The 12,943-nt window shown below is 44.5% G+C and overlaps 1 protein-coding gene across 4 annotated transcripts in view; it reads right to left on the bottom strand.

Annotated features, from left to right (window-relative positions):
- Window positions 1-12,019: 12,019 nt before the first annotated feature.
- Window positions 12,020-12,943, bottom strand: part of LOC112305571 (pulmonary surfactant-associated protein D) — a 32,846-nt gene continuing 31,922 nt past the window's right edge. For all 4 annotated transcript variants that reach the window (XM_053923426.1, XM_053923428.1, XM_053923427.2 and 1 more), the window contains exon 5: window positions 12,020-12,596. In XM_053923426.1, the coding sequence (XP_053779401.1) occupies window positions 12,220-12,596 (377 nt within the window). In that variant the 3' untranslated portion in view covers window positions 12,020-12,219. The remainder of the gene's footprint in view (window positions 12,597-12,943) is intronic.

Genomic DNA, 12,943 nt, shown 5'->3' with positions numbered 1-12,943 from the left:
TGTTTTCACATACTGTTGGTTCTCTTTGTATTTTAATGCTATTTTCCTTAGCCATGCAGAAGCTTTTTATTTTGATGAGGTCCCATTTCTTTATTCTTTCCTTTATGTCCCTTGCTTTAGGGGACGTGCCTGTGAGGATGTTGCTGCGTGGAATGTCTGAGATTTTCCTGCCAATGTTTTCCTCGAGGACTTTTATGGTGTCACGACGTATATTTAAGTCTTTTATCCATCTTGAATTTATTTTTGTGTATGGTGTAAGTTGGTGATCGAGTTTCATTTCTTTGCACGTAGCTGTCTAGATCTCCAAACACCATTTCTTGAAGAGGCTGTTTTTGCTCCATTTTATGCTCCTGCCTCCTTTGTCAAATATTAATTGACCGTATAGACTTGAGTTTATTTCTGGGTTCTCTGTTCTGTTCCATTGGTCTATGTGCCTGTTTTTATGCCAGTACCAGGCTGTTTTGATTACAGTGGCCTTGTAATACAGTTTGATATCAGGTATTGTGATCCCTCCTGCTTTGTTCTTCTTTCTCAAAATTGCTGCAACTATTCGGGGTCGTTTATGGTTCTATATAAATTTCTGAAATGTTTGTTCTATATCTGTGAAATATGTCATGAGTACTCTAATAGGGATTGCATTGAATCTATAAGTTGATTTGGGTAGTATGGCCATTTTGATAATATTTATCCTTCAACTCCATGAGCATGGTGCATGCTTCCATTTGTTTGTGTCTTCCTTAATTTCTTTCTTCAGTGTTGTGTAGTTTTATGAGTACAGGTCTTTTACCTCCTTGGTTAGGTTTATTCCTAGGCACTTTCTTTTTCTTGTTGCTATATCAAATGGGAGTTTTCTCCTGATTTCTTTTTCTGCAGTTTCATTGTTGGTATACAGGATGCCTTTGATTTCTGAGTATTGACTTTGTATCCAGCTGTTTTGCCAAATTCATTTATTAGGTCGAGTAGTTTTTTGGTGGAGTCTCTAGGATTTTCCATGTACACTATCATGTCATCTGCAAACAGTGACAGTTTCATTTCCTCCTTTCCAATTTGGATGCCTTTTATTTCTTTTTCTTGTCTGATTGCTGTGGCTAGGACTTCCAATACTATGTTGAATAAGAGTGGTGAGAGAGGGCATCCTTGTCTTGTTCCTGATCTTAGTGGGAAAGCTCTAAGTTTATGTCCATGGAGTATGATGTTGGCTGTAGGTCTCTCATATATGGCCTTTATTATGTTGAGGAATGCTCCCTTTATTCCCACTTTGCTGAGTGTTTTTATAATAAATTAGTGCTGTATCTTATCAAATGCTTTTTTCCGCATCTATTGATATGATCATGTGATTTTTGTCTTTGCTGTTGTTTATGTGATGTATTGTGTTTACTGATTTGCGAATATTGTACCATCCTTGCATCCCTGGGATGAATCCCACTTGGTCATGGTGGATGATCTTTTTAATGTATTGCTGGATGCGTTTTGCCAAAATTTTGTTGAGAATTTTAGCATCTATATTCATCAGCGATATTGGCCTGAAATTTTCTTTCTTCGTTGTGTCTTTATCTGGTTTTGGGATTAGGATGATGCTGGTTTCATAAAAAGAGTTTGGGAGTCTTCCATCAGTTTGGATTTTTTCGAATAGTCTGTGAAGGATAGGGGTTAGCTCTTCCTTAAATGCTTTGTAGAATTCTCCTGTGAAACCATCTGGTCCAGGGCTTTTATGTGTTGGGAGTTTTTTGATGACTGCTTCCATTTTGTCTGCTGTTATTAGTCTGTTCAGGTTTTCTGCTTCTTCTTCATTCAGTTTTGGAAGATTATATTTTTCTACAAATGTGTCCATTTCACCTAGGTTTTCTAATTTCTTGGCATACAGTTCTTCGTAGTAATTTCTTACAATCCTTTGTATTTCTGTGGTATCAGTTGTAATCTCTCCTCTTTCATTTTTAATTGTGTTTATTTGGATCCTCTCTTTTTTTTTCTTGATGAGCCTACCTAAAGGCTTGTTGATTTTGTTTATCTTTTCAAAGAACCAGCTCCTGGATTCATTGATTCTTAAAAGTGTGCTTTTAGTCTCTATGTCATTTAACTCTCCTCTGATCTTGGTTATTTCCTTTCTTCTACTTGCTCTGGGTTGTCTTTGCTGTTGTTCCTCGAGCTTTTGTAGGCAAAGGGTTAGGTTTATTGCTTGAAATGTTTCTATCTTTTTAAGGTAGGCCTGTATTGCTATGAACTTCCCTCTCAGGACTGCCTTTGCTGTGTCCCATAGGTTTTGGGTTGCCATGAGCTCTTTTTCATTTGTTTCCAGAAAGTTTTTGATTTCTTCCCTAATCTCGTTCTCGACCCTTTCATTGTTTAATAGCATGCTATTCAGTCTCCATGATTTTGGGTGTTTGGAGTTTTTTCCTTTGGGGTTGGTTTCTAGTTTCAATTCCTTGTGTTCAGAGAAAATGCTTGATATGATTTCAATTTTCTTGAATTTGTTGAGGCTTGCTTTGTGTCCTATCATGTGGTCTATCTTTGAAAATGTTCCATGGACACTTGAAAAGAATGTGTAATTTGCTTCTTTGGGATGGAAAGCTCTATGTATATCAGTTATGTCCATTTCCTCTAGGGTATTGTTAAGTGACACAATATCCTTGTTGATATTTTGTTTGGAAGACCTGTCCATTTCTGACGGTGGGGGGTTAAAGTCCCCTACTATAATTCTGTTGCTGTCAATATGTTTCTTGAAGTCCTCCAAGATTTTCTTAATGTATTTGGGTGCTCCTATGTTGGGTGCATATATATTTACAATGTTTCTGTCTTCTTGGTGGATTCCTCCTTTGAGTATTATGAAGTGACCTTCTGGGTCTCTCTTTATGGCCCTTCTTTGGAAGTCTATTTTGTCTGACATGAGTATTGCTACCCCTGCCTTTTTTTCCTGTCCATTTGCTTGGAAAATTTGTTTCCAGCCCTTCACTTTCAGTCTGTGTAGGTCTTTTGTTCTGAGGTGGGTCTCTTGTAAGCAGCATTTATGTGGGTCATGTTTTCTTATCCATTCAGGTATTCTATGTCTTTTGATTGGAGCCTTTAATCCATTTACGTTTAAGGTTATTATCGATAGGTAGTTCTTCATTGCCATTTTTTCATACCTGTGTTCCTCTCTCTTTCTCTTTTCCTTCCTTTCTGTAAAGCAGTCCATTTAGCATCTCTTACAGAGCTGGTTTGGTGGAAGTGTATTCCTTTAGACTTCTTTAGTCTGGGAAGTGTATTCCTTTAGACTTCTCCTCATTTGGCCTTCTTTCTTGAGAGCCTTGCTGGGTAAAGTAGCCTTGGTTGCAGGCCTCCGGTTCTCATTACTTGGAATATTTTTTGCCATTCTCTTCTGGCTTGGAGCATTTCCATTGAGAAGTCAGTTGCTAACCTTATTGGGGCTCCCTTGTATGTTCCTTCCTGTTTCTCCCTTGCTGCCTTTAAGATCCTCTCTTGGAATTTTGCCTTTTTAATAATGATGTGTCTTGCAGTGGGCCTCTTTGGGTTCCTCTTGCTTGGGACTCTCTGTGTTTCCTGGATTTGGGTGACTTTTTCTCTCATCAGATAAGGGAAATTTTCCATCATTACTTTTTCAAACAGGTTTTCTATCCCTTGCTCTTCTTCTCCTTCTGGTATCCCTATTATACGGATATTATTACTTTTCATGTTGTCCTGCATTTCCCTTAGTCCCTCTTCATTCTTTCTGAGCCTCTTTTCCTTTTCTTGCTCCTTCTGGATGTTTTTTTCTACTTTGTCCTCCAGCTTCCTTATCCGATCCTCTGCTCCATCAAGTCTGCTTTTCATTCCTTCTACTGTGTTCTTCAATTCAGAAATTGTATTCTTCATTTCCTTTGGTCCTTGTTGATAGTTTCTATTTCCTTTTTCATGTTGATATAGTTTGCAGTGAGTTCATTGTAGTTTCCCTGTAGTTTCTGGTAGTTCTCTGTGAGCTCAGTGAGCTTCCTGATAACAATTGCTTTGAACTCAGTATCTGATAGTTGAGTTGCCTCTTTTTCAGTTAGCATTCTTTCTGAGGCTTCCTCCTTTCCTTTCATTTGGGGATTGTTTGTCTTCCCATTGTTTGTGAGACTCTTCTTGTTAGCCTCTGCTTCTTAAATTGATCTATTCTGACTCCCTGGGTTTATGGTATGAACTTCTATGGTAGAATGCCAATGGGATTCAGTGGTGCTGTCTCCTTAGTCTCCTGTGGTCACTGGTCTTGAGGTGACATTTATGGGTGTAACATGGTCTACCTCTTGTCTTTTCAGCACTCCAGGTTTTATTGTCTCACCTGTGGGAAAAGTAGAAAGGAGAAAAAAAAAGGAGAAGGGAAGGGAGGAAAAAGGGAATAGAAAAGGAATGACAGGAAGGAAGGAAGGAAGGAAGGAAGGAAGGAAGGAAGGAAGGAAGGAAGGAAGGAAGGAAGGAAGAATTAAAAAAGATCAGAGGAAAGATAAGAAGGCATTTTAACAAAAATTAAAAGAAAAAATAAAAGAAGGCAGGAAGAAGGTACAATAAAGTAAAGGATGGAAGGAAGAAAGAATTAAAAAAAAGGACAGAAAGGTAGAGGGAATTTAGGGGGAAAGGAGGGGGGAAAAAGAGAGAGAAAAGAAAAAAACAAAGTCTACTGCTGGCTTTAAAACTGGTCAGGTTAGTTCTGCTGGTCTTCCTGTCTGTGAAACAGGAGAACAGGAAGGGGTTGTTGGAGGGATTGGTTTCACTTTTCTCCCTTCCTGAGCCACACTCTTTGCTGTTGTCTAGCTTCCAGTCCAGTTCCTCAGGGTCCTTCTGCTCCCCACTAGGCCTTTAGTTCACCAGTTGTGCTGTCCTTGAGGTGCACCAATTAGGGGCAACTTACACTCCACCTTCTTGCTCTTTGCTGTCTTAGATGCTAGGGGCTCTTGGTGCTCCTTTGGGGTAGTTCAGCCCCCTACTAGGTCAAGTCTTTCCCGGGACTGCTGTCTCCCCTAGCCCTGCAGCTCCCCTCTTCTGGGTATTCTGCCTTCCTCCTAGAGAGCCAGTAGGCCCTGCAGGGCTCTGTGCTCCGGGGCTACGTGGGAGGTGTTCAGTCCCTGGTGTTTCAGGCATGGTCACCTACGGGCAGCCAGGCCATTGATCGGGTTGCGCAGCCGATCCCCGGCTTTGGGCCTATGCACCGGGGCAGCCAGACGCTGATCCGGGTGTGCACCTACTCAAGGTTTCAGGTGTGGGCGCCCACTGGGGGTTTCAGCTGATCGAGGTGCACGCCCACCCAGGCACTTTGGATCTGTGCGCCCAGGCAGCCGAGCTGCTGATCTGGATGCACACTGATTCCGGGCTTCGGGCCTGTGAGCCTGGGGCAGCCGGGCTGCTGATAAGGTTGCTCGCCCAACCGGAGTTTCAGGTGTGGGCCCCAGGCCACTGATTGGGGTATGCGCCCACTGGGGCACTTTGGGCCTGTGTGCCTAGGCAGCCAGGCCGTTGATCAGGGTGCACGCCCACCTGGGTTTCAGTTGTGGACGCCCAGTCTGCTGATCTGGGTGCGTGCCAACCGGGGCTTCAGGTGTGTGCTGGGGGTGCTTATCCCGCCTTCACGGTCCAGGGGCTGAGGGGGGAGGGGCGCCAGAGGCCACGGCTGCTGCGGAGAGTTCTCTAACTAGCTTCTGAGTGCCTCTATTTTCTCTTTTTCTTTTTGAGAAATTCTTCCTATTCAAGCCCCCTGGTCCAAACAAGCACCTGGCCTCTCACACAGCCCAGACTGGCTCTCTCCCAAGAATCCTAAAGCAGACCCTGCACCCCAGCCTCGGGCTTCAGCTGCCCTGGTCCCCGCGCTGGTCCCAGGGACCTTATTGTCGTTAAGCACTCTTCTTACCATCTGATCTTTCAATGTCCTCTATCGTTGGTCTCCAATCTTCATATATGCTGGAATACCATTGGCTGTTCACTCTGTTCCTCAGATCACCTAGGCGTTTCACTGGTGCTGAGGGGAAGTGGACTCCGCTCCTACCTACCTCGCCACCACCTTCCGAAAGAGCCCTCTATGGTTTTTTTTAATATATTTTATTGATTATGCTATTACAGTTGTCCCATTTCCTCCCCTGTATTCCCCTCCACCCTGCACACGTCCTCCCACCCACGTTCCCCACCTTTAGTTCATGTCCATGGGTCATACATATAAGTTCTTTGGCTTCTACATTCCCTATGCTATTCTTAACCTTCCCCTGTCTATTTTCTACCTACCATTTATGCTACTTATTCTCTGTACCTTTTCTCCCTCTCTACCCCTCCCACTCCCCCATGATAATCCTCCATGTGATCTCCATTTCTGTGATTTAGTTTCTGTTCTAGTTGTTTGCTTAGTTTGTTTTTGTTTTTGGTTTTTTTTAGGTTCAGTTGTTGATAGTTGTGAGTTTGTTGTCACTTTACTGTTCATAGTTTTGATCTTCTTCTTCTTAGACAAGTCCCTTTAACATTCCATATAATAAGGTCCTAGTGATGATGAACTCCTTTAACTTGACCTTATCTGGGAAGCACTTTATCTGTCCTTCCATCCTAAATGATAACTTCACTGGATAGAGCAATCTTGGATGTAGGTCCTTGCCTTTCATGACTTCGAATACTTCTTTCCAGTCCCTTCTCACCTGTAAGGTTTCTTTTGAGAAATTAGCTGATAGTCTAATGGGAACTCCTTTGTAGGTAACTGTGTCCTTTTCACTTGCTGCTTGTAAGATTTTCTCCTTATCTTTAATCTTGGGTAACTTAATTATGATGTGCCTTGGTGTGTTCCTCCTTGGGTCCAACTTCTTTGGGTTTCTCTGGGTTTCCTGGACTCCCTGGAAGTCTATTTCCTTCACCAGATTGGGGGAGTTTTCCTTCATTATTTGTTGAAACAAATTTTTGTTTTCTTTCTCTTCCTTTTTTCCTCTGGCACCCCTATAATTCAGATGTTGGAATGTTTAAAGTTGTCTCAGAGGTTCCTAAGCCTCTCCACTTTTTGAATTCTTGTTTCTTCATTCAGTTCTGATTAAATGTTTATTTCTTCCTTTTGTTCCAAATCATTGATTTGAGTCCCAGTTTCCTTCCCTTCATTGTATTTCCTTTGTAAGGAAAATATGCAGAGAACCAAAGTGATACAGGAAACTGTTTCACTTTGCATAGCTTTCATTTCTTCCTTCATTTTGCAACCAAGCTCAATCATTTCTGTGAGCATTCTGATTACCAGTGTTTTGAACTCTGCATCAGATAGGTTGGCTATCACCTTGTCACTTAGATCTTTTTCTGGAGTGTTGATCTCTTCTTTCATTTGGGCCATATTTCTTTGTCTCAGTGCACTTATTATGTTGTAAGGGGCTGAGCCTTAGGTATTCACCAGGGCGGGGCAACCCTCCTTGCTGCATTATGGCCCTATATGTGGGGGATGTGTCGGAGAGGTAACAATGCCACTTTCTCGGCTCTAGCCTCACTTTCCATTATTCCTCTCACTTCCCACAAGCGGACTGTGCCCTTTTAGGTACTTAGTCCCAAGTAGATGGGTTTGTGTACTTTCTAGGGTCCCATGGGTCTCTCCAACAGATTCTCCCGTGAGACTCGGAGTTTCTACCATCATTGCAACCTCCACAGATTTCTACAGCCAGAGGTATTGAGTCTTCAGTTTCCCAGTCAGCCAGCCCCCACCTCACCTGTGTGCTCTGCCACCTTGCCACACATCCTTTCTGCCCTGCCCCTCATCTCTGCCCCTCCTACCGGTCTCGATGAATGTTTCTTTAACTCCTTGGTTGTCGGAGTTCCACGCAGTTTGATTTCCTGGCAGTTCTGGTTGTTAATTTAAATTGGTTATTCTCCTTCTTTTGGTTGTAAGAAGAAATGTACCATTTCCACCTATGCCTCCATCTTGGCTGGAACCCAATTGTTAGTTTAATAAACCCCTTTAACATAAGGTGACCAAGTCCATTCTCATTAAGTTATTTAACCTAATTGTTCTGACTCTTCTGAGATGTTTATTCTTTAAAAAGACCTCCTCATTGTCTTCCCAGCCCCACTCTGTTTTGGAACTGAGTCTTAGGAGAATTCACATCCCTCATCCTCTTCCTATCCTCTCAGACAGTCTGAAGTCATGGTCAGGTGTTCTGGGCTTGCCTAAATTCACACCGGCTCTATGCACCCCTTCCTGCCCTGATCCAACTTTCTGGTCACAGAAAGTATTTGCTTGGCCTGAAATTGTCACCTGACCTTTTGGTCCTAGCATGGCTCCAGCTATTCAGGGAATTAACATAAGTGCAGAAAGGCTAGCAGTGGGGTCACACCGCTATTTCCTCAGACCAAAGGGCCTACCAACATCTTGAAAACTCTTTATTCAGCCCTACAGTCAGGCATACAAAAAGGAATTAAGGATTTCCTTCACTCAACTCTTTCATTTATTCACTCTGTCTACTTACTAAACAAATAGGAAAGTACTGTTTTGCTCACTCAGGGAGGGCCTTCATGAGTGCCTTTGTGGCTCAAAGTTGTTTGAGTCAGGTGGTCTGAGAGACACTACATTGCTTAAGTAAATGGAAGTCAAATAGGTTCATATTCTGAAATTATCCAGTAAAGATGGGGCTACCTATGCTGAAGTAACAACCCCCAAATCTCACTCAAGGTCCAGGTAGATCCATCCAAGTGATCTTCAAGGACAGTTGTTCTCTGCACATTGGCCCAGGTGTCCAGGATGCTGTGTTATACAATAACATCATAACCAACAACGCTTCTGTTCTCACCAGCCATGGAAAAGAGGGCCCTTCAGAACTGTGTACTGGCCAGTTCTGTTTCCATCCACAAGTGACACTGGTCACACGCCTGCCTTCATAGGGTCTCTCTTATTGAAACTGAGGGGGAAAACAGTAAAATCTACCACAGGACACCCGCTATTAGCCATACAGAGGCCTAGTGCTCACAATTAGATTGAACAATAATGAGTGCCTCGGCCCCTGAGTAGCTTGGTGGTTGCACCAAGAGATGGTTCTCCTCTCTTTTCCTGGCTACAAGATTTGACAGCTATCCACTCATTTCAAATCTACTTGTTGAGCACCTCGACTGTGCACAGGAACACAAGTCTACAGCTTATCCCTGATGTTAGGCATGTGTAGGGCTGTAGCATCTATGAGGGTATGACCAGCTGCCTGAATAAATATTTGACTTACAATTTAATATTTTGTTCCCCCAATAGATATCTGGTTTCTCAGCTCCAGTATAGAAATCACAGGTAACTTAAAAACATCAAGTGCACCATTAAATTTGAATTAAGGATACCAGGAAGATAAGAGTGATTGACAATGCCCTGAACTTAAGCAACTCAGATGTCAGTGTTTTGTATCAAGGGACTTCAGAACAAAGGTAGGGTCCTAAGAGAGCAAACGTCACAGTGCATTCCATGTCATTTCATTATGGGATGGGCTAGTTTAGTGGCAGGAGGGTTGAGAACCAGGAAGTGATCTGAGAATATTCTGTTAAACTGAACAGCAGCTTCCCTATGAAACTGCTGTGGTTCTCACCCTCCAGACATGGACGGACCCCAGTCTGTTCCCATGATGTTACCTGACATTGCGAGGGTCAAAAAATCTCCTGAGATGTAAGTCCTGTCTTCCCTTGGCACCTAGGCTACTAAACTAGAGACCATGGCTACTTACGGTTGGGGTGGGTCCAATAGTGTTTAAGATCTGTGTTGACCTCAGCCCATGAATGTGAGTGCAGGACTGGTCTCTGTGCTCAGGATGGGTTAAGACCTGAATTTTCTGAAATACTTGCCTTAGTCCTCTGCTTCAGTGGGGCTGTGTCTATAGAGTCAAAATCACCCTTCTTTCTTGTTCTCTGCACTAGAGAGCAAACCAGATCCCATGTTGGGTGGGTCTAAAGCCTCTTTCTAGAACGTAGGGATCCAACTTTGTCATCCTTAACACCACAGGAGATTTTTGTTTCCTTCCTACCAAGTCACACAATTCTGCCATTCTTTCCTTCACTCCTGTCAAGAAATGTTTGGCTTGAGTTCTGGGGTGGGTAGTGGTCACTTTTAGAGGGTCTGTGCAGATCACCATGACATTGCACGCACCCTGATTACCATATTGTCCTGTGTAGTCAACTCCACAGGTTTGGTTTATTAGACCAGAGGTGGGCATATGAAAGAGGGAGATTCATTTCCATAGGAATAGTGACTTGATATCAAGCAACCCTTTATGATCTCTGTGTTACACAGGATTCCCTATGATTGAACAGATGAGAGATTGGAAGCAGAGGGGTGTGAAAAAAGGAATAGAGGCAAGGATGCATGGAAGGAGGCACATGCAGGGAGACTCACAGTGTTACTTGTGCAACTCAGTCCTCGAGCCACTTCAGAACTCTTCAATCTTAGAAAAAACTCTTCTTTTTGGTTAAGCCATATCCAACTGGTTTTCTTTTTATTTGCAATGAAAAAAGGCCTTGCTAAGCTCCCCGGTTGATTGTGTCCAGTGGTAGTCCCTACACCTGAAGATTATTTGCTCACTGTTCCATAACTGACATATTTCAGAAGCTGCCAACAATTGGGGATTGTTTTCAGTAACAGCAGAAACACCTTAGCTGAGAACCTGTGCTGTGTGCTATTGGGAGGTAAAGCTTTTTGGTTTTGGACATGCTGTCCTACATAAGAGGTGTAGCTACAGAAGTGTTGGGAAGTGGGGTGGGGCTGAGGGGTCCCATTCATGGGAAGCCAGAAAGGGCAGTCTTCCCAGTACCTGGGAGCAAAGGAGAGTGGTTGTTTTCCTGTCTTGGGAAGGGGCATTTGTTGCCCCCTCCTACGAGCTTGCAGTTTGCTTGGTGTCATTCCCATTCCTTAAGCACAAATTTCATTAAATTCAACTAATATACACGGGCCTTTGGCATAAAAGTTTACAAGCCAAAAGTTTAAGGTCTGGAGTCAGATGACCTTTCACATGGCCAGGCTGCAGCACTGATACCACCTGTGGCCTCGTGCAAGTGTCCACCCCTCTCTGTGTCATGGTTTCCATATCTGCACAATGAGGAAGGGGATCTGCCCAGGTTGTCTCTGAGGCAAAGCGGGGCAAAGAACCTCCTGCAACTGTCAGGCACAAGGAGGACTATAAGCATGGCTGGATACCCTCTGTGCCTGAGATTCCAGATGCCATTAGGATTGTGCAGGTGGGCCTCCCTCCCATGATCCAGGAGGCATATTGACACAGATAGAAAGAGGTCCTGAGTAGCAAGGTGAGGAGGAGGCTATGGGATGAGAGGCCATGCAGTCTGTCCAGGGAGCAGATGACTTGCCATATCTACCCACTGTGCTGTGCAGCTTCCATGGCTCAGGCCTTGAAGCAAGATGCAGCCACTGGAACCTCCCAGCCCTTGGGCTCCAGCTTGCATTGGCTAGAGGAGTATGGGGCTCAGGGAGAGGCCCAGAGCAGGGATACACATCTGGCTGCCACCAATGGAAGGGATCTGAGCCGTAGACAGAATGAACTCATCCCTGGTGTGAAGGTAAGGAGAGAAGAGAAGGTGGGGTTAAGGCTTGAGCTTGTCACCATTAAGTGGTCCAGAAGAGAGGCAGGCCTGACTGGTGTGGCTTGGTGGATTGAGTGCCAGTGTGCGAACAGAAGAGTCCACAATTCAATTCCCTGTCAGTGCACATGTCTGGGTTGTGGGCCGGGTCCCCGGTGGATGGTGCACAAGACACAACCACACATCGATGTTTCTCTCCCTCTCTTTCTCTCGCTCTTCCCCTCTCTACATAAATAAATAAATAAATAGAAGAAGAAGAGCGTGGAGTAGCAAAAGAGGATGATAAGAACAGCCATAAAGATAAAAGCAAAAGTGTTGTCTTGGAAGACAAGAGGAGGAAGAGTGACAGAGAAGTTGAACAGCTGGGTCACATGTGGCTGACAGTTTGAGAACACAGAGGGCAGAAGAAGAACCAATGGATTTTGCAACAGGGAGGTCTTTGACACCCAATTTTATCCCTTGGGACTGGGATTGCAGGCTGCCCCTTCCTCCAACGACAGGTCAGCCAGTGTGTGATGCCAGATTCATATTTTATTCTGAGAGAGGTGTTCCACAGGAGCCCTACCTCTGGCCTCATCCCATGGCTCTGTGGAGAAGCCATGGCCAGCAGAGGTGTCAGCTTCTTGCTGGGATGTTGGCAGCTCACAGGTCTGGGCCCTGACTCACTGGCCAGGCTCCTGGGCCATGAGTACCCCACCCACCCTGGGTCACTCAGAACTCGCAGATCACAAGGCGCCTCTCTCCACAGGACTTATCATTCCACTTTCCGTTGTCGAAGATTTCCACACAGTCTTCTTCCCCACCACTGTTGTTGGGCTCCCCTGGGGCCCAGTTGGAATAAACCAGGGGCTCCCCTGTGGGGTAGGTGAACTTGCCCTCTGTCTGGGAGTCAGTCATGCTCAGGAATGCAGCCTTGTTCTGAGCTGCCACCAGCTGTCGCAAGGCCTCATTCTCAGTTGCAGAGCGTGGGGAGGGCAACTGCCCCCCCGCTTGTCTGCATACTTGCTGTGCATCCTGAAAAGATTTTTCAAAGCCTCCTGTCTTGAAGATCTTCTCTCCAACAACTCGGCCATCAGGAAACAGATCCACTAACAGAAGAGGACAGTCAGTTTTGGGTTCTGACAGCACCCAGCCAAAGCTCAGGAGACCCTTGTGCTCCAACTGGGGCCCCAGGCCTCCCATACAGGGTATCAGGGCACCAGATAGGACAAAAGTGAGACACTTGGTGCCAGAGCAGCCCCAGCTTTACAATGCTCTCTATGGGGTGATTCTGGGGTTTCTAGTTACAGGTGAGAACCCTGGGCTCTGATAGATTAAGAGGCTCCTTGTCACGTAACCATCAAATGTAGAATTAGGAATTAAACCTTATTTGATCTGACACTAAAGTTTACACATGCTCTTTCCATTCCTCCCCGTGTGGCATGCCAGAATCAGT

Source organism: Desmodus rotundus, chromosome 4 (assembly GCF_022682495.2).
Source record: "Desmodus rotundus isolate HL8 chromosome 4, HLdesRot8A.1, whole genome shotgun sequence".
Lineage (NCBI taxonomy): Eukaryota > Metazoa > Chordata > Mammalia > Chiroptera > Phyllostomidae > Desmodus > Desmodus rotundus.
The sequence above is the reverse complement of the archived record's forward strand: the minus strand, read 5'-3'. Positions and strand labels throughout refer to the sequence as shown.